Genomic DNA, 26,957 nt, shown 5'->3' on the forward strand with positions numbered 1-26,957 from the left:
CAAATCTGTGCCACGTCCGTGGAAAGTCCGGACCAGGCCACCCACGTCCCTATCCCGGAGGAGTACCGGGACCTACAGGTGGCCTTTTCGAAGACTTTTGCCACGTGCCTGCCCCCTCATCGCCCATGGGACTGCACTATCGACATACTGTCTGGTTCTAACCTCCCATGGGGGCACATCTACCCTCTCTCGCACACAGAGACCGAATCCACGGAGGCCTACGTCTAGTGGGTGCTGGCCCAAGGATTAATCCGTCCGTCCACCTCTCCGGCCGCCTCCAGCTTCTTTTCATGAAGAAGGAGGGAGGTCTCCGCCCCTGTATCGATTATCAGACACTTAATAAGGCTACTGGTAAATTCAGTTATCCCCTGCCTCTCCTACCCACTGTGATCGAACAGATGCACGGTGCCAAGAACTTTACTAAATTGAATTTATGCAGTGCCTACAACCTGGTGCGCATCAGAGAGGGAGATGAATGGAAGACCGCCTTCAGCACCAGCATCGAGCACTACGAATACGGGGTAATGCCCTATGGCCTGACAAATCCAACCTCTGTGTTTCAATCATTCATTAACGAGGTGTTTAGAGACATGTTGGGTCGCTGTGTAGTGGTGTACATAGACGACATATTGGCGTACTCCACTACACGCAAGCAACATGTCTCTCATGTAAGGTCTGTTTTGGAGAGGCTGATAGGGCATCACATGTACGCCAAAGCGGACATGGGGGTCTTTCAACAGGGGGTCTCCTTCCTGGGATATCGGATATCCACCGCAGGAGTGGAGATGGAGGAGCAGAGGGTCAGTGCAGTACGGTTGTGGCCTGTTCCATCCAACATCAAGGCAGTGGAGCGCTTCCTTGGTTTTGCAAACTAATTCAGGCGCTTCATTAGGGGTTTCAGCACAGTGGTGGCCCCTCTCACCTCCCTCCTGAAGGGAGGTCCTCGACAGCTGTACTGGACTGGGGAGGCCAACGAAGCCTTCAGTGCGCTCAAGGAACGTTTTACTAACGCACTTGTTCTGGCTCACCCTGACATGTCTCTGCCCTTCATCGTGGAGGTGGACGCCTCTGAGGTTGGAGAAGGGGCTGTTCTCTCCCAACGCACTGGATCGCCACCTAAACTCCATCCATGTGCGTTCTACTAACGGAAGCTGTCTCCCGCGGAGCAGCATGACGACGTGGGGGATCGTGAGTTCTTGGCCGTCAAGAAGGCGGTGAAAGCATGGCGGCACGGGATGGAGGGTGCTAAACACCCATTCCTTGTCTGGACGGACCACAGGAACATGGAGTATATTCGAGCAGCAAAGAGGCTGAACCCGCGTCAGGCCAAGTGGGCCCTATTTTTCAGCAGGTTTGACTTTACCCTCTCCTACTGGCCGGGATGAAAGAACGTTAAGGCCGGTGCGTTGTCCCGGGTTCATGAAACAGAAGATCGGAGGGAGAAAGTGACACCCATTATTCCCCTGTCCCGCAATGTGGCTCCTGTCATGTGGAATGTGGATGCAGACATTCATCAAGCCCTGCGACAGGAGCCCTCACTTGCCCACTGTCCCGACGGGCATATCTACGTGCCCTCTGATGTGCGGGACCATCTCCTTGCCTGGGCACACACAGCACCTGTGTCGGGGCACCCGGATATAGCCTGTACTATCGACTGTCTCTCCGCTAAGTACTGGTGGCCCACCTTGGACCGCGACGTCCGGGTATACGTTTCTTACTTCTCTACCTGCGCACAGAACAAAACACCTCCCCTATGGCAAACTCCACCCGCTGCCAGTTCCACAACGACCCTAGTCCCATCTCTCCGTGGACTTTGTCACAGACCTTCCCCCATCGGAGGGGCACATCACCGTTATGGACCGGTTTTCCAAAACCTGTTGTTTGATACCTCTACCTGGTCTCCCTACGGCCCTGTGGAAAGGGTAAATCAGGAACTGGGTAGGTACCTTCATAGTTACTGTCAGGACTGGCCAAGGGAATGGGTTGCGTTTCTGCCTTGGGCAGAATACGCACAAAACTCCCTCCGTCACTCCTCCACTAACCTCACACCCTTTCAGTGTGTTCTAGGCTATCAGTCGGCCCTGGCACCCGAGTCAGATTGAGGCTCCTGCGGTGGACGATTGGTTCCGGGCACACCGAGGAGGTATGGAACACCACACACACCCGTCTCCAGCGCGTCGTCCTCTGGCTGAAGGAGAAGGCCAATCGTCGCCGCAGTGTGGCCCCGGCCTTTCACCCCGGTGACAGGGTCTGGCTTTCTACAAAGGACCTGCCCCTCCGCCTGCCCTGCCGGAAGCTGAGCCCGCGGTTTGTGGGGCCGTTCAAAGTCCTGAGGAGAGTCAACGTACAGATTACAGCTCCCCGTCAATTACCGTATCCACCCTCATTTCATGTATCTCTAATCAGGACGGTGGCAGCTGGTCCCTTGGCTAGCGCTGGACCCCACGACACACCTCCCCCTCCCTTGGATGTCGAGGGGGCCCCGGCGTACTCCATCCGCAGCCTGTTGGACTCACGGCGTCGTGGGGGGCTTCTCCAGTACCTGGTCTAATGGGAGGAGTATGGTTCCACAGGCACCGACCCGCACCGCAGTTCCGGGGTCGTCTCCAAGGTCAACGACACCCCGCTGCTAGTGCAGCGCCTCAGGGGGGTACTGTCACACCAGCCTTCGCTTTGGCTCCCCCTCCTGTCCAGCTCAGGCGTTTGGCGTCGCCGGCCTTCTAGCTGCTGCCAAACCTACGGCTGGAAAACACCCTTCACTCATCAACCCCAGACTTGTCTCGTCATTACATACACCTGGCTCCAATCCCCACTCTATCACTGTATATATACTCCCTCTGCCATTTGTCTTTGTCGGTCATTGCAAATGTTACTTGTTTTCCTGAGAGGAATCACTCCTACTATTTCCTGAGTACTTTATATTTTGCACTTTGGGTTCGTCCTGTGCCTTTTTGTTTTTTGAAGATATATTTTGAGCACAACAGCGCTTGGGTTTCGTCCCGCTTTGATCTATGGTGCTTTATTAAACTCAATAGTTCTAAATCTGCGACTGCCTACTCCTCTCCACCAGTGAAAGTTGTGCTCTGAACAACTAGTTATTTTTATGGAACCAAATAAAAACCCTTCCCTAAACAAGACTGACCCTTAAAACAGACATTAAATACACAAACACATGCACATTATACAATGGATATCTTTGTCGAGTGACATTCCATATACATTTCTGAAAAGTAATATAAGAAATATTTATTTGTAAAAAGGCTTGTGAAGTAAGATCATGCAGTTTATGGCTGTATCTGAATTGATCTTCATAAGTACATTCCATTCCAAAGCTATGGCTGCCAGAAATCCTTACAAATCCCCAGACGTCTCTTATTCACACACTAGATCAATACTCAAAAAAATACACCGTCCTCGCCCTATTAAAACATAAAGGTTGAACATTGACTACACGTGTTTATATGTCAACTGAAGCTATTTCAGATATCCTCACTTGGTGAAGTGGGGATAGGGTAACCCATAAAAAGCTCACATAGGTTGTTATTCTCTTTATAACCATATCAAAGATATTGAAAGATGTTGAGTTACTGCCTAGCCTATTGCATGGTAGACGGGCAGTAAAACAAGCCTTATTTCCCGTAAGATAAATGACTGGTAGATACTGGATTCAGGCAAGCAAGCAGGACAGGCCCCAGTTAGCTAAGCGCTAAGCCTGTGAGAAAATCACTGCCGGCTACCGCTAAGCTCATGAAAGATGCAGGAGGGCCTGTGAGACACAGAAAGAGACAGGCCCACTCCATCGGAAGAACTGTCGATACATTTCAATGAGCAGGTTGTGGAGGCTACGGCGGCTATTGAGTTATGGTAAATATACTTCATAAAGGAGGACGGGGGAGGGACAAGAGCAAAGGGGAAATTATCAATCCTGAGAGAGCAGGAGAATTCAGCCTGATATCCATTGACGTGGAGGTTGTCTTTGTGTGCCCTTCGATCTAAAGACTCAGGGAAACTTTGATGGGTGGTGCGCGTGTGTTTGTGTGCATGCCAAGTGTGTACGTAGCCTTGAAGACAATAAAAGATCTCCAACCTAACAGCCTTGTTCAATATGAGAGTTACTTGGAAACAAGTCTTAAGTCGCACACCGATTCACCAAAGGCCAATGCCCCATCGAGGGCAAAGCAGAGACAGAGACAGGAACAAACCTTGTCCTACTGATGACACAGCAGAGGCTGAATGGGAATGGAGAGTGCAGTGCAGAACAGTGCAGTACAGGGTCAGTGCTCTGTCAAGTGCTGATGATGGTGATGCTAAGGCATAAAAACAGAGAAAGGCTTCTAGAAACTAGGAGAGATAGGAACTCTACTAGGAACTAGGAGAGATAAGAACTCTACTAGGAACTAGGAGAGATAGGAACTCTACTAGGAACTAGGAGAGATAGGAACTCTACTAGGAACTAGGAGAGATAGGAACTCTACTAGGAACTAGGAGAGATAGGAACTCTACTAGGAACTAGGAGAGATAGGAACTCTACTAGGAACTAGGAGAGATAGGAACTCTACTAGGAACTAGGAGAGATAGGAACTCTTCTAGGAACTCTACATGTGCCTCACCGCAGATGAAACTATTATCACTGGTTGGGTATTTTGATACTCAGAGTGAGGAGCGTGGGGGTTTTTCCTAGCCACCGTGCTTCTACATCTGCATTGCTTGCTGTTTGGGGTTTTAGGCTGAGTTTCTATTTGATTTGAGAAGTGGAGGTTTAAATGGGTAAATCCATGTTTGATATGCAATATGGCATTTTATGGACCTTATATATGAAGTGATGTGAGGGGGAATTGCTTATAGCACCTTTTGGTTTAAATGTATTCCTCTTTCTCTACTCTCACTCTCTCCCTCTATCACTCATCTCCTTCTTTCCTTCCCCCCGCCCCCTTACTTTCTGATTGAACAGTTCCGCTCGGCTTCCCTTTGTACCACAGAGTACATTTTACTCTCCGCCTCCCATCCCCTCGGCCGCCCCCACCCCCGGTTTTCTGCAAATAATGGCCTCCATGCTTGAGCGCCCATTGCATTTGGTCACTGCATCCATAACGCTAACATATGTAGAAGCCCTAATGCAGTTACAGGCCCAGGTCCCCGGTTCCATGTCTGCTCGCTTAATGCAATTACACTTGATTCCATAGTTTGATCCACCTATCAATGTCAATCGTGTTAGCGGCCGCTCAAGGCTGCCAGCTCTTATGGGCCTGGGAAAGGGGGGAGGGAGTCCGAAGTGGGAGAGGGAGGAGGAAAAGGGTGATCTCTAATGCAATAGGCAACCAGGATCTGAGAGCCTTTGATTACATTAATATGTCTGAAGTTAATTTGATCTCCATCAGAGATGGCTACGCGGTGTGGAGCAGAGGGGGTGGGACAGCGAGGAGCTGCTGGTTGTTTGTGGTGGTGTAGTGTGGCTGTCTGTCTGGTGCGCTTTGGGTGTTCTCCATTTCTAGCTGAACAAGTCTAATTGGGGCAGAGTGTGTGTGAGGGACGGCAGGCGGTCTGCGTTCTCCCAGCATTATTAAAGCAGGAAGTATTTGTCGTGCACCAGCGCACAGACAGTGAACTACACAATACAGACACCCAAGTGTTTTAGATACTCCCAGAGCAAGGAACTGCATCCTGAGGCGTTTGTGTTTTAGTACACAAATTGGAATAAAAACATTAGGTACCTAATACTGAGCCAGAACTCTAAAAGCCACTATAGCAAGTCGACAGATAGTCCCTTTACATACAAGCAATTACAGATACATACAAACCAAAAACAGACGTTCTTACAACTTCCAAAGAACCAAATGTGCTTGCTGGGTCCCTACTAACAATCTGTAGATTATGCTTTCTAGTAGACTGCTCAATATGATGTGATATGATTTTAATGGCACTGGGTAAAAAACAAATTGAGCTAAGGACAGCCCGAAGGCGGCATGGGACACCCTCAACCCTGTTAACCTCTTGATTGCGATGGGAACCAGGGCATTTCTTTGCTTTCTAATTTGGCAAAGGCTGAGAGGACATTGAGGAAGTCCCCCTCCTCTAACCGCCTCCGCCAACCCCCCCCATCCCCCCTCTAGCAGATCCTTCAGGTAACCCGAGCCCAACATATTCCCGCTCTTACAGATGTTGTGGGAGTGGGGAGGTAGAGCGGGGGTTAGAACCCTGACCCCTTGGATCATCACAAACCACCTATATGGCATACATGTCCTCCAAAAAAGCTCAGGGTTTTCCCCTAACTCTGTAACACAGAGCACAACGGCACTGGGAGATTCCCAGCAGCCCATTCCCAAACGCCAGGACATTGATATTAGTTAGTTAGAAATGAAAAATGTCTAAGGGCTACAGTGAGAGAAATTAATAAATAAACATTGTGTAGAAATATTAAAACATAGAAACAGAAAATCCCATTTGAATAGTCTAAGAGAGAGAATGAGAGAGGGATAGAGGGGAGAAAAAAGGAGACAAAGGGATACTGAGAGAGGACGAAAGAGAAAGAGAGACGGGGTGAGTCAAAGTCACTTTTGAAAGAAAACTATAGACAGGACATTGGAACTGGTAACACACTACATAAAGTAGAAGAGGGAAAGAGAGAAAAACAGAGAGAGAGAGAGAGAGAGAGAAAAGAGAGAGATTAAATAGAGATAGTATGAGAGCGAGAACACACACAAACACATGGGAACGAAAAGGGATAACACCCCGACTCTGGGAGAATGAGAAATCTGAAGCCCATTTTTTGTCTCATCACCTCACCGTAATACACCAGAGCGCTAGCAGATAACACCAAGTCACACTGTGATTTATTATCATTCCCTGGGCCTATTTTATTTTCCTGATTACCATGGGCGGCTAACACGGGCAGCAAATTAATGAAAATGCTGGGGAATTATAAACTCCACTTCGCCCGGCGCCACGCTTGAATTATCTGGGAAGAGGACTGAATTAGGAAGCTGCCGATAACCTCTGCGAAGAATGATTTCTCGCTCTTTTGAGGAACTATCAAAGAGGGCCTCAAAATGGCAGCCGTGGGTAGGAGGGAAGATTATTATTTTCTGAGGAAAGAGAACAAGAAGAAGAAATATAGGCCCATCCCCAAGGTCCATGCAAGGACTTTTCCTGAACTGTTTTATTACAACACGTTTGCTCTCAAGGATGACGGTTGCTGGGGAAGATGCCAGAGTTGTGAAAAAACAGGAACACCTTGAGGAACACCTTGAGAGTTGTTTGTGAGTCTGAGAGCTTTATTCTGTGGTCTGTTTGGGTATCTGTGCTCTCCATGGGCAGGTGGTCCTGCTGTCCTGGATGGAGGACAGTGATCACTGTGGGTCAGTTCCCCCAGCTGTCTCCCTCTCTTCTTGGGGAGGAGACGGGCGGTGAAGGACTACCTCTGGACTACCTCTGGAGCCCCGGAGGGCCGAGAGTGAAACCACGCACTCCCTTCTCTTGAATTAACAACTCTTAGGTCAGCCAGTTCACCGTCTCATCTTAACCCTCCAAGATGGTGCCTTTGAGTGGGGGGGGGGGGGGGGTTGGCTACTAGGGGGCCGATCGATTGCTGTGGCAGTGAAGTCTTTGCGATGCCAGGTTTTTTTTGTTTGGAGCAAAACGGGAGAGTGTAGCTCGTGGCGGCAGTGGCGGCGCACTAGGGTGTTGACAGATGGAAGGGGAGGGGCCACGGGACGCCGTGGGGAGCGCTGCGATTTATCACCCAGCGTGGGACGTTCAACGAGCCGCATGTTGCTGAGTGTGACAGAAGGGAAGGTCCTGACGGGAGGACGAATGGAGGGAGGGAGCGAGTGAGGAAGATGAGCAGGAGAGGAAGAAAGAGAGGGGGAACAGGACACTAAGCTTGAGAGAGCATTTTATTACCTAACCCAGGCGACCTCCAAGTGCTAAAATGTGGTATTATTATTACGCCAGCGCATTTACACTGGTAGTCACGACGACTGCTTTGCTGTAAGCAAAGACATGGAGGCAAAAAACTGACTATTTACCTCTGTGACACTTGGACCATTTGTTTGCTTCAATTACACCTCACGAACAGCCGCGGCAGCCTTTGTTGTCATTCTTCTTCTTCTTCGTCGCTCCACCTCTTCAAACCAGACGTTTATTACTTTTGTCAATCTGGATTAGCATGGGCTTCTAAGCGTCAGACTTCTGAGGGTCATGACTTTTCCTCACCTTCGAATCAGTGTCAAGAGGTAGGTAGGGCAGACACTCCATTCTTCCTTCTTCATCTCCCTAGTAGTTCTTTTTAACTTTGGTGTGGTGAAGAGAGGAGAGTGCAGCTCGATAATTCATCTGGTTTCACTTCCAATTCGATGAGAGAAGATGCTTGGGAGCTGGGGGGAGGCAGTGTGACAGGTAGGTCCTTTGGGGAACAGATCGTTACACAGTGGGAATTACCCAACAAACAGCAGTCTGATACTCTGGCCCCGAGGCCCTGTGTAGTCCTTAAGGATTAACTTCTACAAAAATGTAATGCAGTCTTCTACCACTCTACTGAGAGTCCCGAGGTAGAATTTAAAGTGCACCAAACATCTAAAATATTGCTCAAAGGCTAAATTACATCTTTAGACCAGGCACTGTAGGGATGTGGTCCACACTGAAGCATATGACATAAAGTGACACTGTCATCATACTAAGCCCTTAGCGTTAAGCCTGAAGTCAATGGCCATTAAACATTGGATACTGTTTATTAACCTTTTCACGCGTGAGTTCCAAATATCTCTAACGGTCGACCAAGCGTGAGTTTAAAAAAAAAAAATTATGAGCTCGATGTCAGAATGCACTCACTGTTCCAAAATGTGACTATTACACAACAGGACAGATAACCCACACTGCCCTCAAACCAAGGCACACTGCTTGCTAATTATCTATATTATCTATATGTTTCAACTTGTTAAATTGAAATAATTTTCTGACAAGTTTTAATTTCTAACAACAGTTTGAATTGAGGTGTGTTCCATCTCCTACTCATTTCACATAGAAGTAGCCCATTTCACTGTTACGGACAATTACTTTTGAGGCATTACTGAGCCGGACAAGAGCCCAAGCACAAACTTTTTTATTCCTGGCACATTTTCCAGCTGGCGCCCACATTTCATAGTAATTATACATTTACTAAGCTAATTGGCAGCTTTCTATGGTCAGAACGTGACAGTACCCCCCCCCCCCCAAGGTGCTGACTCCGAACACAAAAGCCGAATCTCTGTGATAGCGTTCTCCTGGCATCCGCCAAAACGCAGATTCGTACGCCGGACTTTCAGATGGTGAAGCGTGATTCATTACTCCAGAGAATGCGTTTCCACTGCTCCAGAGTCCAATGGCGGCGAGCTTTACACCCCTGAAGCCAACGCATTGGCATTGCACATGGTGATATTAGGCTTGTCTGCGGCTGCTCGGCCATGGAAACCCACTTCCTGAAGCTCCTGACGAACAGTTCTTGTGCTGACGTTGCTTCCAGAGGCAGTTTGGAACTCGGTAGTGAGTGTTGCAACCGAGGACACACAATATTTACGTGCTACGCGCTTTAGCATTCGGTGGTCACGTTCTGAGTGGCTTGTGTGGCTTAGGTCTTCGCGGCTGAGCGAGTGTCCACATACTTTTGATCATGTAGTGTATAACCAAACTGGAAAGGATGCTCAAGGATGTCCATTTGGCGTCCATAAGGTTAATTGATTACAAGGTAGGCAGCTCTTCACTAAAGAAGGGCTTCAACATCCTGTGTAGGTTTATACCAACCTCTCAGGCTCTCAAACAGTCTTGAGAGGTTTAGAGAGGGAGAAACCACTGCCAGCCTGCGTCATTAGCCTACAGTTTTGTATTTGTCGGTTTGTTTATGCCGTGAATGCCCCAGCATTTGCCGGGAAAACAACGTGGGGGAAGTGGGGATTGGGTTATGTACATTGTCATCCTCTGGAAAAACAAATAAGCCATGTGAAGAAGGGGTAAGAGGCAAGCTGACGCACAACTGGTGTATGACAGTTCAATAGTTCAAGGTACATCTGAATGCAATCTATATCTGTTTCAGTGTATGCGATTGGTGGGCAGCATCCGCCACTTGACGACGCCCACGACGCCAGGCTTTGTTCCGGCTCTCCTGCTGGCAGCTCGTCAGTGGATCGTCCTCAAACATCGGTGTGTGTCTAACGTAAGCAAAGGAGGGAACTGCATCAAGGCAAACATGGGCCTCGCATCACGCGTGCTACAGCTAATGCTAAGTGATAGTCCGACAGAAACGCCGTAATTATGAGGAATGCATGCTGCCTTGATTGTGTGCCGTTAATACGATTTTTCCATGTCTAGCTACCTGAAGCGGTGCGTCAAGCTATTGCCGATGCCCGCTCGCTTAGAGAGGCAGTTTGGCAACTATGGCAGAAGCTGGCAGGTTAATATGGGCTGTGGGAGCAATAATAACAAAGTGTGCATGTGTGTATGTGTGTGTGTCCATGGCAGTGTTTTACAGTGTGTGTGTGTGTGTGACAGGAGCCTCATCAGAAGCCTGGTACTGTAGGAGTGGGTAGATGACAGCAGAGTGTGAGGAGGAGGACATAGGAGCAGGAGGGAGCTGTGTCTAATGAGCCAGCTAGAAACGACGGTCACTGGATGGCTGGCACAGAGAAAGAAGAGAAGAGAGAGAATAAGAGAGGGACAGAGGGGAGAGAAAAAGGAGACAAAGACAGACTGAAATTGAGAGAGAGAGTCCATGAGTGAGGCAGAGTCCACGTCGCAGGTAATTTGAACATCTCATCTCACACCACTGTCTCATCTGGTGCAAAACTAAAGCCTGGGAAACTTCCCAGCAACCCCCTGCCGCCCCGTCGACTTGTCAAGCTGCGTTTTCCTTTCCCAAACTCCTGTAATTGAGCCGCCGGGCGCTTAAATCGTGCGCTCAGCGCGAGTCGGCCCATTTCCTGAGCCGCAGCGAGGTGGGAGCAGACCAGGCACCTCTCGGGGAGTGCTTGCCTGCAGCCACACCGAAAGACTTTAAAAGAACGAGACTAACAACACTGAAAGACGTCATCAGCACTTCCGCTGCCGTAGGATCCTCATTGTTTTTACGCAAATCATCCTACCTGAGCTATCAACAAAGCCAGAGCCACATCTTGATGAATGACGCAAAGTCTCGGGGGAGGTGATTAAAAACAAGTCTGAAAGCCTGCTGGATGTGCCATATCCTAGCATCAGATCATTAGTGACTTTGTTTCGTTCGGATGTCGAAGGTTTATTGAGAAAAAGTCCAGACCTGAGTTTGAATTTGTTTTTGTCTGTGCCGAAAAAGTCCAGACGGTGTACCGAATAGTGTTTTTACCCAATCATTATCGAGGCGCTCCCTTGAGGGAGGTTGGGCTCTTGCTGTGAGGGACATCAAACAGGCAAGGCAGAAGAGATATACAGTGTTGGCCCATGAGATATAGCAGAGTCGATATACTGAAGGCCCCATATGTGGGGGCGAAGGTTGGTGTGGATGGGTTCCTGTGACATTATCCATTATCAGACGGGGCAAGATCAGACAGTTGTTAGCTCTACGCAGGCAGCAATCTGTACCACCCTGTTTGTGTCCATTAAACCAGAACTGCAGGTACAAACTGCAGGAGCGAAAACAACAGGAAACAGGTAAGATGTAGACACTCAGATTGGAGAGTGTACTGAGGTGCAAGTTGCAGAGCAAATACACACACAGACACTTTGATGGCCATTGTCTGGGACGTCAGACGCATCTGATCCATCCATCCCCTTTGATCAGCTCGGAAGTACCTCCACACCCAATTAGGCTCAATCCATTCCAGTCATGTATTATTCAGCTTCATTACAAGCCATTACTCCTTATGTGTCCTTCACACACACACACACACACACACACACACACACACACACACACACACACACACACACACACACACACACACACACACACACACACACACACACACACACACACACACACACACGTCTCAGATGATGAGTCACAGTCAGGACAGGGAGGCAATCGATCAATCTCAGGTGGGTTTGTGTATGAGTGTGCATGCATATGGAGGTTGTTCTCTCATTGAGATGATATTGTAAACACAAGGGTAATTAGCAAACAGTCGAGCTCCACTGACCAGACCTTGGAGTGGACCAGACAGACAATCGAGGTCCTTTGATTCAGACAACTGCTTCTGCTTGTTGATGCCTGTCATTATGGCCAGCGTTATTAGGACAGAGAGAATACTGCTGCTGGTTCAGAGATCCTACTCTTTATTCTTTGCCTGGACAGAGGGCAAGCCAAAAATGTATACATTTTTTAACAAGATTCTCTCTCAAAACACTGGTTGTTTGAAAGGGCAGAGGATATGCTCTGATGAGGCATCTGTAGCTTTACTCTCTCCATGTCACCCCCCTGAGGTGTGTGTGTGTGTGCATGTGTGTGTGTCTGCCTGTGTGCAAACGGGCAGGCATCTATCTCCCCTAAACGGCTGTCCGTTTGGTGTGCCACGTCCCGCTAACTGCATGATTAAATCCCTCTTAAACTCTCCCTAAATCCTGTTTACTGTCTACTAATCACACCCAGGGCCCCAATGGTACCCCCCTGGCCCCATCCCTATACCTCCAGCCCCGTACCTCCCGGCCATGAGCCCTAGCTCTCAACTTGCCCCTTGACCCAAGCCGGCAATGCATTACTCTTGCCGATCAATTGATAGATTGGCCCTGTCGGATCGGTCTGTAACCATTTCAGACGATACTGATGATTCAGCCAGGGAGCTCCGGGCCGCAGTCACCAATCACTGATCAGCAGCGCTGCCCGACAGGTATGGACATTTGCCTGTCACTTGGACCTAATTTATTGCTGACTACCACCATTGATTAACCTTGCCTTGTGGACCGCCGCAGTCCGAGGAGTCTGCAACGATTATTGGAGTGAATGGAGCAGGGAGAGTGGGAGATAATGATATTAACAGTGTTGTGTGTGTTCAGACTAGTACAGTAAACTTTACTAAAGGTGGGGTGTTATAAGAAAATCTGTAACCTTTGGTCTTTGGACGAATAACCTATGGACATTTTTCAGTCAATGGATGACTACTCAGCAACATGCCAGGGACAGGTGCAGGTCCACAGACCATAGGTTGAGAAGCACACTGAACTATATGTTGCTTTATCACTGCTTCTCTTAGTGTGTTAAGTGACTATTTCAGAGGCCACATACAGCTCCCTTTCCTCCAGGTGTGACTGTGTCCACACTGTCCACTTAGCAATCCACACCACCCTCATCCAATCACAGGAAGAAGACGCCTGACACAGAGACCGCCAAGTGTCCGAGCAACAGAGGTTCACCGGTGGCGTTTAAGACCTGTCAAATCCCTCTCGAGAGGTTGTGTTTGAAGAGGGGACCACCTCGCCACTTTATTTACCCGTGTTTGCGCTCACGCTTACTGCCGTTTACCCACAATCCCCTATCAATGGGCACTGCAATCAACCACCTGTCTGTCAGAGCCCACGGAAGAACAAATGCAACTTGGGGTGCATCCGAAATGGTACCCTATACTCTATATATAGATGTAGGATCTTCATTTGACCACCCTGAAATGCATGTTTTAAATGGCTTCTGAAGTTTGTAATTTCCACTTAGACATTTCAGACTTGATTTTCCCTTACGAAAAATGCATCAACCCCTACAAAATGTCCATTAATTATAATCCACATAATAATTCGTATTTCCTGTTTCTGCAGGATTATTTTCCTGCTGTAGCAAAGTGGCTCAAATTAAGATCCAACATCTGTAGCGCACTAAGAGTTTTCCCAGGAAGTTGTGAAACAAAAGTTTTTGTCATTTTTCCCATTCGTCGAGCTTAGGCTACAGTATATCTTCCCTTCCTTCAACCTGTCCAACGTTTTCCTTTTTTCAAAATGCTTACTCAAACGAACGCCTTTAAGAACATAATCCTGTGAATCTCCTATGTGTGATGGCTTATGCTCTCCTTCCTTCCTTCCCTGGCTCCTCTCATCTCTTGGTTCGCATCGATGGGCCGCGGAACAGGTGTCATTTGTGGCCACTAAGCCATTGGCAAGTCCACTCTGTATCGATCCTTCACAGTATCAATTCTGTTTCTGGCAGTGGCCCAGCGCGATAATCGATGGATGCTCACCACACTAATCTAACGTGTGTTTTGCCTGGGCCTGTAAGGCCTTCAACATACAAGTCTGGAAGCTATCTGGGGGGATATTAATCAAAGCGTATTGCTTCACAACACAATGTGAACTGGTGGTAGTGGTATTCATCTTACAGCCCAGCTCCTGTGTACCTTCATCTGTATATGTTTTGTTTATATCATGATGTGTATTGTCTGTGTCATTGTGTGTTTTGTCTGTGTTATTGTGTGTTTTGTCTGGTATTATTGTGTGTTTTGTCTATATTATTGTGTGTTTTGTCTGTATTATTGTGTGTTTTGTCTGTATTATTGTGTGTTTTGTCTGTATTATTGTGTATCTCTTTGTCTTTGTTTGCATCTCTGTCTTGGACAATATGTGTCTGGTCTGTTTGTCGTCTAAGACTGTGTTTACTTTCTATTTACACAGAGTGTATAAAATATTCTGAACACCTTCGTAATATTGCCCTCAAAACAGCCTCAATTCGTCGGGGAATGGACCCTATGTCACGGTCGCTATCTTCGAACTCCCGATCATAAATAAACCAAGGTGCAGCGTGCATGGAATTCCACATCTTTTTTAATGAACATGAAACTCATCAAAAACAACAAACAGGAGGAAAACGAAAATGTGACGTTCTGGGGCTGCTCAAAGGCAGTTACACAAAAACAAGATCCCACAACTCAAGGAGGGAAAAAGGGCTGCCTAAGTATGGTTCCCAATAAGAGACAATGATAGACAGCTGCCTCTGATTGGAAACCATATCTGGCCAAAACATAGAAATAAAATACGTAGAATGCCCACCCGCGCAGGATATACTGGGCCGCGGAGGCGCACTGGAGGTCTGGAGCCTATGGCTGGCACAACCTGTCTTTGCTGGATGCTCAACCTAGCATGACAACTGCAGGGCGCGGGCACAGATCGCACCGGCCTGTGAATGCGCACTGGCGACACAGTGCACATCACCGCATAACATGGTGTTTGCCTCGTCACTCGCTCCCCACGGTAAGCACGGGGAGTTGGCTCAGGTCTCCACCCTGACTCTGCCAAACTCCCCGTGTGCCCCCCCTCTCGTGCTTCCGTCGATGTTGGTTCTCCCCAGTCCAGCTCCTCTTCCCAGTAAGCGCACGGTTCCCAATAAGAGACAACGATAGAAAGCTGCCTCTGATTGGAAACCATACCTGACCAAAACATAGAAATAAAATACATAGAATGCCCACCCCATATCACACCCTGACCTAACTAAACAGAGAAAAATGTCTCTCTCAGGTCAGGGCGTGACACCCTACAAGGTGTCGAAAGCGTTCCAATAGGGATGTTGGCTCACGCTGACTCCAATGCTTCCCACATTTGTGTTAAGTTGGCTGGATGTCCTTTGGGTGCTAGACCATTCTTGATACACACAAGAAAACTGTTGAGCGTGAAAAACCCAGCTGTGTTGCAGTTCTTGACACATTCAAACCGGTGTGTCTGGCACCTACTACCATACCCCGTTCAAAGGTACTTCAATATTTTGTCTTGCCCACTCACCCTCTGAATGGCACACATACACAATCCATGTCTCAGTTGTCTCAAGTCTTAAAAATCATTATTTCTTCTCCCATTCATCTAAACTGATCGAAGTGAATTTTGACATCAAGGAAATAACAGGTTTTACTAATGTTTCGTAGACTCAATGTATATATAACTGTGTCTGCGCTTCTACGTTTTGGCTCTCTGCATCATTCACAGCAGACTTAGGTACAAATAGTACCTGTATTTCTTTCAAATAGTTTAAGCATTTGATCGTGCATGTCTGGAAACAAGAGACTGAAGCCCCAAGAATGAAAACCTGCTGTTATCTAGCTTTCAATACCACAGCTATTACCATTACCAGACAACAGGACACACTGAACAGTCAGAAATGCGCTGTATTTAACATTTCAGCTTCCACTGTTTGTTAGCCTATTTTGTTAATTTCCTTTCCAAAATATCAAACCTATTTATTCATTTATGAAACATTGACATGCCCTCTACACCTCTCGATGCAAAAGCAGCTTTACCTAAAATATTGCTGTTTAACTTCATTAGTTTCATGAGTTTCAGTTGGGAAGACTACAGCTTAGGTGACTAAAAAGAGCTCCTGTCAATCCTACCACAGACGAGAGAGAAACAAAGAGCAAAATGTTACCACATCTTCCTACTGTTTAGCCAAACGAGTGTAAAGCAACCTCAGTCACAACTGTGCCAGAGCTTATGAGCGAGAGAGCTGGGGGGAGAGTGGACAATTCCTTCAGTTCCTCGCTAAATTTGTGAAATGTATCAAATACTTCATCTTTTAGTTGTTCAGAAGCATCTGAATTATTTCCTATGGCTGTCCCGCTCATAGATATAATTTATTCTCAGTGGAAATAGTACGTGAAAATGAAACAAATTTCAAACGCAACTTGCCATCACCACAACACAAAATCAAAGCTTTTCTGTCACAGAGTATGTTCGCTATAGCTCACCTTTTTTTGGTATCAATTTATTTGGATAGTCCCAAATAGATTGTTTGTAATTCGGTAGATGTTCAACTAACTGTCAACAAAATTTTGACTAACTATCGAGTAATCCTCACCCTCGCCTTAACCCTAGCTTAACCTAACCCTTATGCTAGCGCTAAACTTAAATGTAACCCTTAACCGTAACTCTAAAAAGCTGTGGCATATCAAAAGAGTTGGAAATGATAGTTTAGACATCTGTAATCACCTATAAGGGACTATCAAAATGAAGTGTGCGATTAAGATCACTTCATTCGTCAAATTACACACAAGGTCCAATGGAAATTTGACTTCCACTTTATCGCAATCCCGCCCGAAAGACCTACAGGGAGCATGCCATACTTTGGCACCTGTGGAGCAGTTGTTGTGGTGGGTAAGTGCCTTGCTCAAGGGAACAACGGCAGGTGATTGCATCTAGGATTTTGATATCAGCAACCCTCTGGTTGCCAGCTCACTTCCCGCCAGATTTTTCCTATCAGACCCGGAATTAGAATTTGCAACCCTCCGATTGTTAGCTGGCCTCTCTAACCACTAGGCTACCTGCCGCCTATGAACTATCCTTCTAACTGTCACAGACAGAATGGAGGCAACTCAGAACACATATTTGTTGTCCCCATGCCTGTGTTTCTACTGTGAGATTGTGGGTGGCCATTGCTTTGGTAAACACACTAGTTGGGCCCAGGGGACGATGGTAGTACTGATGAGCTACTTAGGATCAACGAGGGATTCAAAAGCCTCTAAGCCCGAGCTCTCTGCTTCTGCTAATGACTACAAAAGCTGACAGAGAGAGAGAGAGAAAGAGGAGGAGGACATAAAGAGAAAGAAAGAGGAGGGAAAGAGAACATTCAGAGGGATCCTCCTCAAGGACTAGGGCCCTTTAAGTAATAACTGACAACTAATTGCACCACGGCCACCACCACCACTGAAACTTCATTCACGATCCCCTTAATATATCCAAAACGGCCACCCAATCACAAAACTAAGCCCTGTAGGCCAAACCAACACAAGGCCGAAATGACACGATAGAGCCCCCCATTTCGGCTCGGGTTGCAGTGAAGTCTATGGATGCTGAGCACAGCAAAGCACACACTAACCTGGTGCAGTGAGTGAAACACATGAATGCACCGTGGCTGCGGCCAGCCCGCCTTCACTGCAGTAACTCACCTCCAAAGTCAAGGCCATTAGGGGGTTATCTAACGGCCCAACCAGGGGGTCGGTAACTGCTCTGCAGTCGGGGGTTATGGACTGAGGAGATTTATAGGGAGGAAAGATGCTGGGAGCCAACATGACGATCTTGTCTCTCGTGTCACGCTGTGCACATCACATTACAGTCCACTATCACACTGTAGAATAGAGGAGGATGGATTTCAACAGAGTAAAACTAGAGAAGTGTGGAAGTTAGTGGTAAACGGGAGAGTGGGGAATTGTCTGGAGCTGAAAGAAGAATAGATGGGGCAATGTGTGGAGTTGAGTGGAGCTGTGGTGTGTGTGTGTGTGTGTGTGTGTGTGTGTGTGTGTGTGTGTGTGTGTGTGTGTGTGTGTGTGTGTGTGCGTGGTTATAGTGACATTTTTAACAAGATTTAGAAGGGAGAGAACATGAGTGGTACAAACTGTAGCAGCTTGTGTATCTGAGGAAATGTGTGTGCGTGTTTATATGAGGTAAACCCAAAATCCTCTTCGAGGGGGTTCTCACATTGTTCATGTACTCGCTCAGCAGGTCTTGCAGGGCCTGCCGGACGGCGTTGCACTCAGCCACGATGCGCTCGCGGCGGTCGTCGCGGGTGCAGGACGAGTCGGCCATGAGGGCGGCGCCACTGATGATGCTCTCCAGGCGCTCCTCCAGGGAGGGGCGGAAACGCGCCTCGCTGAACGTCAGCGGGTCCAGGATGATCTTGTTCTGATCGGGAGGAAAGGAGAGAGGGAGGTCAGAAACAGGCTAACCAAGGGTCAACTTCTGAATGCTATTGCACTTCAGAACTTTGTACCCAAAGAGACTGTTTAGTATTCAGAGTGGAGCATGTCACTCCTTTATCTTATTAACCAAAGGTTAAATGTTGGGTACCCAATTTTATGTAAGCCCTGTTGGGTTAGATTGTTTACAAGAATGATGAACACATGGAAGTGCATGTTAGCATTTCCACGCCAGAATCACCCATGAAAAGCTACCATCTACATTCAAGATGACTTTGCCACCAGTCCTAAACATAATACATTTGAAAACAAAAGATACAAATAAAGATCTGAGAAACACATGAGAGAGAGATAGAGAGAGAGAGAGGGAGGGAGAGAGAGGTCAGTTTAAGCTATGTTTCTGCTGTCAACCATGAGTTACATAAAAAAAAATATCTTAGCTGTTTGTTTGGAACAGGTTGTCGCCGAAATATATTATTGGTAACAAAGGCTTATGTCTGAGGTACACAGAGTCATGTACACCCTTCTGGTTTTCATAATGACTGTAATAATACACATAATAATAATAATACCAGACTGACCCATGTCTAAGGCCACCATCGCCCAACAAAAGAGAGAGAGAGAGAGAGAGAGAGAGAGAGAGAGAAAAAAAAAACAGAAAACAGAAAAAGTGAGAATTTGGGACCAATAGAAAGAGGGGGAAAGAGAGGACTTGGGACCAATGGAAAGAGGGGGAAAGAGAGGACTTGGGACCAGTAGAAAGAGGGGGAAAGAGAGTACTTGGGACCAATAGAAAGAGGGGGAAAGAGAGGACTTGTACGACAGCAGGCGGCAGTAGCCCATTTCAATGTATTAACGACAGTCTCTGTCAGGGAGAGAGAGAGAAAAAAAATGAAAGAAAGAAAGATAGATAGATAGAAAGAAAGGGAGAAAGATCGTAAAGAAAGAAAGATCGAAAGAATGAGAGAAACAGAGAGTGCCACAACAGCAGGACGTAGTTACAGGTAGGGAGTGTAACAAAGAGTGTAACAAAGCTAGAAAACACATTTGGCAGTGATAGCAGATGGCTCAGTGCAATCTGTCAGCGCCAAGGTGGTAAAGCCAGAGGCTGAGAGCGGAGGGAAGGTCACCTTCAAGCTTAGCTTCAGGGTCCTAGTACCAGACCCTTACACCCCCCTCCCCGCCTGCTTTATGGGGCCTTTAAGCACAGAGTGAGGAGACACAGGGGCCCCGGCTTTTATTATTGGAAGTAGCCGCAAAATATACTTTTTTATGATCTGTACAGCAGGTAAGAACAAAAATTACCATTTTGATGGAGAAGGTATTACGTTTTACGGCCGTACAATTTCAATATCCCATTCCGCAGCAGTTTGTGGTGCGATGGAGTTTTTAAGAGGGAGAAGCCACGCCGGGTAGGCAGCGTTTATTAGTAAAGAGGTGTCTAAATTCCTTAGGTGTGTGTGTTTGTGTGTTTGTGTGTTTTGTGTGTTTATATCGGTTGTACTGCGCATTATGGTTGAAAACAGTTCCAGTCGGGCATTGTTGAAAACAAAATACAGTGCCGTTCAATGACTACTGTCTTCAAATGTTTTGCGAGGGCCTAATTTGTTTCGGTCGCAGCTAGACGGCATCTATTTTCCACAAAGCGAGTTAGCCACAATGTCTAGTCTAGCAACTGAAGCCTATTCTAAATAACAGCAGGGTGCTATCACATTGACGGGAGACACAGAGTACACACACATTTAACATTTACATTTTAGCCATTTAGCAGACTCTGTTACCCGGAGCCACTTCCACACGCACACAGACAGAGAGACATCGAGCTGATGGCCTTGTCTGAAACCTTGAAGTGGCAACCCAGCCCTATGAGTGGGACACCCATTCCAGGCCACTGCTCTGTGTGTGCGAGAACAAGAGCAACAACACAGATGGTACTAGACATGGCGTGTCGAGAGTCATAGAGTCATATCCATCTCCTTCCTGCCCATAACGCTCCATAATTATCACTGTTTTCGCTGCCTTAATGTCATCTCATCTTGTATCTTATTAAGAGTCTCCGGCTTCACAGGCTTGGTAAGCACAATCCATTGGCTTCGGGAGGACATTACCAAGACAGTGAGCCTTAAGAATGGGGCTAGATGGTTGCGTTTCTATTGTTTGTATTGAACAAACATGCTAGCCGCGCGAAACGGCGATGGCATGCTTTCCGGTAATACAGGCATTCATTAAAGTTTGCCTTATCTCGTTTTCTTCAATGTGGGAAAGAGGAGAGGGGGATGGAGGGAAGAATGAGAATGCCCAGCATCAGTAGAGCTAGAGGCAGCCTGGATGAAACTGGCTGCAATCAGAGGCGTATTGTCTTTCTTACGTTTCAGTGTTGCACGACGTGGAACCGCTCTGCCACCCTTGTTCGGGGTGACACTGTTGTTATTTCTTTTTTAGTTACATTTCCACAGTTTATTCATGGGCGCAGAATATTTACAGAAGCGATTTAGGTTGAAGTCGGTCTCTCTCACCGCTTGCGTCAGGGTTTAACGGAGGCCGCCGCCGTAGCCCGCCGCCCATGAGCTAAGCTACATTACATGAGATGGTTCTGATTTGTAAATAAACAAAAAAAGTACTGCCTTAGCATCCATAACAAAACTAAAATGTCTGTTTTTGGGGCAGTAGTAGCAGAAGCAAGTGAATGGCAACAGTGAGTTGCGTTCAGAGCCTGGCCAGTGAGCTACGTTCAGGCTCCACTCAGGCCTCTGTGTCACAGAGGCTCTCCGCACTGCTAAAGCTAACTCTCTCTCCTCTGCTCTCATCCTGCTAGACCTATCTGCTGCCTTTGATACTGTGAACCATCACCCTCTCCGAGTTGGGCATCTCCGGCGCGGCCCACGCTTGGATTGCGTCCTACCTGACAGGTCGCTCCTACCAGGTGGCGTGGCGAGAATCTGTCTCCGCACCACGCGCTCTCACCACTGGTGTCCCCCAGGGCTCTGTTCTAGGCCCTCTCCTATTCTCGCTATACACCAAGTCACTTGGCTCTGTCATATCCTCACATGGTCTCTCCTATCATTGCTATGCAGACGACACACAATTAATCTTCTCCTTTCCCCCTTCTGATAACCAGGCGGCGAATCGCATCTCTGCATGTCTGGCAGACATATCAGTGTGGATGACGGATCACCACCTCAAGCTGAACCTCGGCAAGACGGAGCTGCTCTTCCTCCCGGGGAAGGACTGCCCGTTCCATGATCTCGCCATCACGGTTGACAACTCCCTTGTGTCCTCCTCCCAGAGTGCTAAGAACCTTGGCGTGATCCTGGACAACACCCTGTCGTTCTCCACTAACATCAAGGCGGTGACCCGATCCTGTAGGTTCATGCTCTACAACATTCGCAGAGTACGACCCTGCCTCACACAGGAAGCGACGCAGGTCCTAATCCAGGCACTTGTCATCTCCCGTCTGGATTACTGCAACTCGCTGTTGGCTGGGCTCCCTGCCTATGCCATTAAACCCCTACAACTCATCCAGAACGCCGCAGCCCGTCTGGTGTTCAACCTTCCCAAGTTCTCTCACGTTACCCCGCTCCTCCGCTCTCTCCACTGGCTTCCAGTTGAAGCTCGCATCCGCTACAAGACCATGGTGCTTGCCTACGGAGCTGTGAGGGGAACGGCACCTCCATACCTTCAGGCTCTGATCAGGCCCTACACCCAAACAAGGGCACTGCGTTCATCCACCTCTGGCCTGCTGGCCCCCCTACCTCTGAGGAAGCACGGTTCCCGCTCAGCCCAGTCCAAACTGTTCGCTGCTCTGGCACCCCAATGGTGGAACAAGCTCCCTCACGACGCCAGGACAGCGGAGTCAATCACCACCTTCCGGAGACACCTGAAACCCCACCTCTTTAAGGAATACCTGGGATAGGATAAAGTAATCCTTCTAACCCCCCCCCTTAAAAGATTTAGATGCACTATTGTAAAGTGGTTGTTCCACTGGATATCATAAGGTGAATGCACCAATTTGTAAGTCGCTCTGGATAAGAGTGTCTGCTAAATGACTTAAATGTAAATGTAATGTAATGTAAATGCCTCTAATCCTGGGGGCAGGGTGACAGGCTGATTGTCAGACGACACATAAGAAAGACAGGCAGGGAGAGAGAGAGAGAGAATATGCGATGAATTCAGCCACAGCGAGGGGATGAGATGAATAAAGATAGAAAGAGAGAAAGAAAGAAAGAAAGAGAGTGAGTGAAGAGGAGAGAAAGAGAGTCTGAGACAGAGAAAAAGAGGGGAGAGAGAAAGGACTCGTGAGACAGCAGGACAGTAGTGCCTCTGTTCATATTACTAATGACACTCTCTCTCTCTCAGGTACCTCTAATACTACCCTGCCTCCTATACAAGCCCTGGCCTACATTCACTGGTTGGCGCCTCAGGAACCCAAATACTGAATCCCTGATTCCCCAAGGGACTAATTTTATCAGTTACATTTGACAGTTTAAGTCTGTATAGCAGTTTGTGTCCTAGTTTAAAAGGCAATGAGGTCCATTATCTACTTCCACAGAGTCAGATGAACTTGTGGATGTCATTGTTATGTTTCTTTATCCAGTTTAAAGGAAGTTAGAGGTAGTGTCACAAGCCAGTGCTAACTAGTGTTAGGGCAATGACTGAAAGTCTATAGGTATATGTTAGCATGCTAGTAGATCCCATAGACTTCCAGTCATTGTGCTAATGCTAGTTAGGATTGGCTCGCGAAACTACCTTCAACTACCATTGCCAAAATCCTGAAGTATCCATTTAAGACCATGTGGCAGAAAGAAATACCTACAGTAGCTACCATCCAATTAGGATATGTCCAATTGTTGTCTTCACTGGTGAAATACTAAAAAAAAGTGTCTGAGTTACACTGGCCAGGCATGAATCATTTTATGTGCACTCAGATATTGCAGGATCAACTTTTATACAGTGACTATGTCTATGTTCATCTTAAGTATTCCGGGAACTGAAGTACTCTTGATCATCATACAGATCATCAAGTTGAAAGTTTGCATACACTTAGGTTGGAGTCATTAAAACTCGTCTTTCAACCACTCCACACATTTCTTGTTAACAAACTATAGTTTTGGCAAGTCGGTTAGTACATCTACTTTGTGCATGAGACAAGTAATTTTTCTAACAATTGTTTACTGACAGATTATTGCACTAATAATTCACTGTATCACAATTCCAGTTGGTCAGAAATGTACATACACTAAGTTGGCTGTGCCTTTAAACAGCTTGGAAAGTTCCCGAAAATTATGTCATGGCTTTAGAAGCTTCTGATTGACATCATTTGAGTCAATTGGAGGTGTACCTGTGGATATATTTCAAGGCCTACCTTCAAACTCAGTGCCTTGTGAAAAACGGATTTTAAATGTTTTTGGCTAAGGTGTATGTTTCGGGAAACTAGGCGTATGTCGCGGGTAACAGAACAGCCGTTTTTTTATCCAAATAAGATATTGGCCAAAAATGCCTTCTCGAACATGCGAACTTTCATGTGCCTTAATAACAAACTTGTATGCCATCTGTAAATACGAACACAATTGTTAAATTACGAGCCTAGTTAGTTTAGCCAAAGAAAAAGTCAGCAACCTTACTGCTAGCCATGATTGGCTGAGATAATAAGTGGGCTGGACATGCCGAGAGATGAGTTTGGATTGGTCTGCCATATAGCAAGCTCTTGTCTATTTGAGCTGGTCAGTGTGTCTAGGTAATCCTGTCTTACGCTGCTTTTCTTTAATGTATTGTGTATTAAAACTGAATAAGTGTTGCTCTCCTCTTTCTGGAGGACTGAGTTTTTAAAATCAGTGGAATTCGAGTATGATAGCTAATGGGATGGAGAAAACACTAGTCTCCGGATTATATCTTCAAACTAAGAGCAACCATGGCATCCAACAGGAGACGCGTCCAACCATGAATGATGTACACGGGTAAGATAGTCTAGCTAGCTACCGAGATGCGCAGCAGTCTAAGGCACTGCATCTCAGTGCTAGAGGCGTCACTACATATACCCTGGTTCAAATTCAGGCTCTATCACAACTGGCCGTGATTGGGAGTCCCAAAGGGCCCAGCGTCGTCCGGATTTGGCCAGTGTTGGCCGTAAATAAGAATTTGTTCTTAACTGACTTGCATAGTTAAATAAAGGTTCAAATATCCTTTATTTAACCTTTAAATAAAGGTTTGACATATTACACGTTTCTAATTTTGACAGAAAGAGCCATTTGCTTGGCTAGCTATAGCCTAATGTTAGCTTGCTAACATTGAACCTGGTTGGTTAGCTACCTGCAGTTTCATGCAGGGTAGTAACGTCATGAGTTGTGATTATGCTTCATTGTTTACCTAGCTAGCTAACGATAGCTGGCTGGCTCACTAGCTAACTTTACGTGTATGACCTTATTATTCATATCTCAGAGCCATTTGCCTAGCTAGCTATAGCCTAATGTTAGCTAGCTAACATTGAACCTGGTTGTTTAGTTACCTGCAGATTCGTGCAGGGTAGTAATGTCATGAGTTGGGATTATGCTTCATTATTTACCTAGTTAGCTAGCTAAACAAAATACTCCACTATGCAAGTTACCATTTCGGGCACGTTCATAAATTCAGTCTGGTCATCTACTCCGATTTCAGAGCACTCTCGTGTGCCAGAAAGCGCAGAATAACTGATGAATTTATGAACGCTCAACACCCGTTTAATACGGCCGGTGTCAGTAAACAATGGCAAAAAAATTGTAATTAAATTGTTGCTAGAAGCACAGTTACAGTCACCAACGCGCTGAATAACATGAAAACAGCCTAATCAGCTATGCTAGGGCGAGTAAAATGGTCAGAGTGGGGTGTTCTATCATTATGTGTCTGGAAGTAGCTAGCAAGTTAGCCAGTTAGTTTGGGTGCTTGACTGCCATTTTGAGGTTAGAACGTTCAGCTCAATCCTACTCATCGGCCAGAGCGTCCAGAGTGCGCTCTGAACGCGAAATGCTCTGAATTTACTAATGGACAACAAATTTACTAATGGACAGCACAGTTGCAGTCACCAACGCTCTGGATAACATAAAAACAGCCTAACCAGCTCTGCTAGGCCAGTAATGTTCAGTGAGCTGTTCTCTCTCACATATATGTCTGGAAGTAGCTAGCAAGTTAGCTTGGGTGCTTGACTGCTGTTCGTACATTCGGATCAACCCTTAAAGAGATGGGTGGGGCTAAAGCTTAAGAGGGTGTGAACGATGCAGAATGGGTGTAGACAAATTAGGGCTCTCCAATAGTACTACCAAAACATTCAAAGGTCATTTTCTCAAAAGTTTATCAACTTTCAAAGCAAAATAACTTTCCCATTGTTCCTCAACTGTAGTGTATGATTTACCACTTTGTAGCTTTAGAGTCTTTACTTTAATCCAATGTAAAAAAAAAACACAATTTCTAATTTTGCTACATAAGACCGATTTGAGCCGGTCGGTCACATATGACCATTTGCTGGCTATTGACGTCAAATGCTGGCTATTTACGTGGCAAAGAAAGGAAGATTTCTGGTCGATAACTAAAGCCAACAACACAACAAATAGCCTGGAGGACATATCATAGCCTACACAAACAACCAAGGAGAAATGGCTAGACACAAATTGAAAAGGAAATCTAGGAGGAAATGTGTCAACTTCTTTGCACAGTGTGTCCATCCCAAATGGCACCCTAAATGGCACCCTTTCCCCTACATACTGCACTACTTTGACCATGGTCCATAGGGCTATGTTCAAAAGTAATGCACTATGTAGGGAATAGGGTGCCATTTGGGACGCATACCCACACTGAGTGTCAGGACGTGTCGACCTCTTTACACTGAGTCACAACAGGGCTTGTGTGTTTCGGACTGTAATCACCTCCACGCTGGGACAGAAAATGGCATGCTACAGAGACCACTGCCCAAAGCACGAGCTACATGTTGAGAGGTGTGTGTGTGTGTTTGTTTGTGCGTGTACGCGCGTGTGTGTGTGTCTCGCCCACGCGGAGCCCGGACCTGTTGCTTATTTCACCCTCTCCTCCTCTTTTCTCACATTTTTATTTCTCCTTTCTCTCCTTTTCTCTCTTTCTTTACCAAGGTGTAATGGAATTCGCACCCCTGCCTTCCAACCCACCCACGGACGACCATGTCGTACATCATTTAGACTGGGAGAGAACAGTGTGCTCTTTTTGCTGACTCATCCAGGGCTTCTGTGCTGTGCTTTACCGCCGCTACACACAGACACAGACACACACACACACACACATGCATACACACAGGCACGCACAAGCATTATACACACAAACACGTGTGCATGCACACACACATGAAAAATACACACACAAACTCCC

General features: G+C 46.8%; 1 protein-coding gene across 1 annotated transcript in view; it reads right to left on the reverse strand.

The window, feature by feature from the left end:
* LOC115202084 (catenin alpha-2) overlaps positions 1 to 26,957 on the reverse strand; it is a 688,845-nt gene that overhangs the window by 444,985 nt on the left and 216,903 nt on the right. Inside the window, exon 7 of the mRNA XM_029765967.1 lies at positions 18,376 to 18,579. Within this exon, the coding sequence (XP_029621827.1) occupies positions 18,376 to 18,579 (204 nt within the window). The remainder of the gene's footprint in view (positions 1 to 18,375; positions 18,580 to 26,957) is intronic.

This window comes from Salmo trutta, chromosome 11 (genome assembly GCF_901001165.1).
Source record: "Salmo trutta chromosome 11, fSalTru1.1, whole genome shotgun sequence".
In the NCBI taxonomy this organism is placed as follows: domain Eukaryota; kingdom Metazoa; phylum Chordata; class Actinopteri; order Salmoniformes; family Salmonidae; genus Salmo; species Salmo trutta.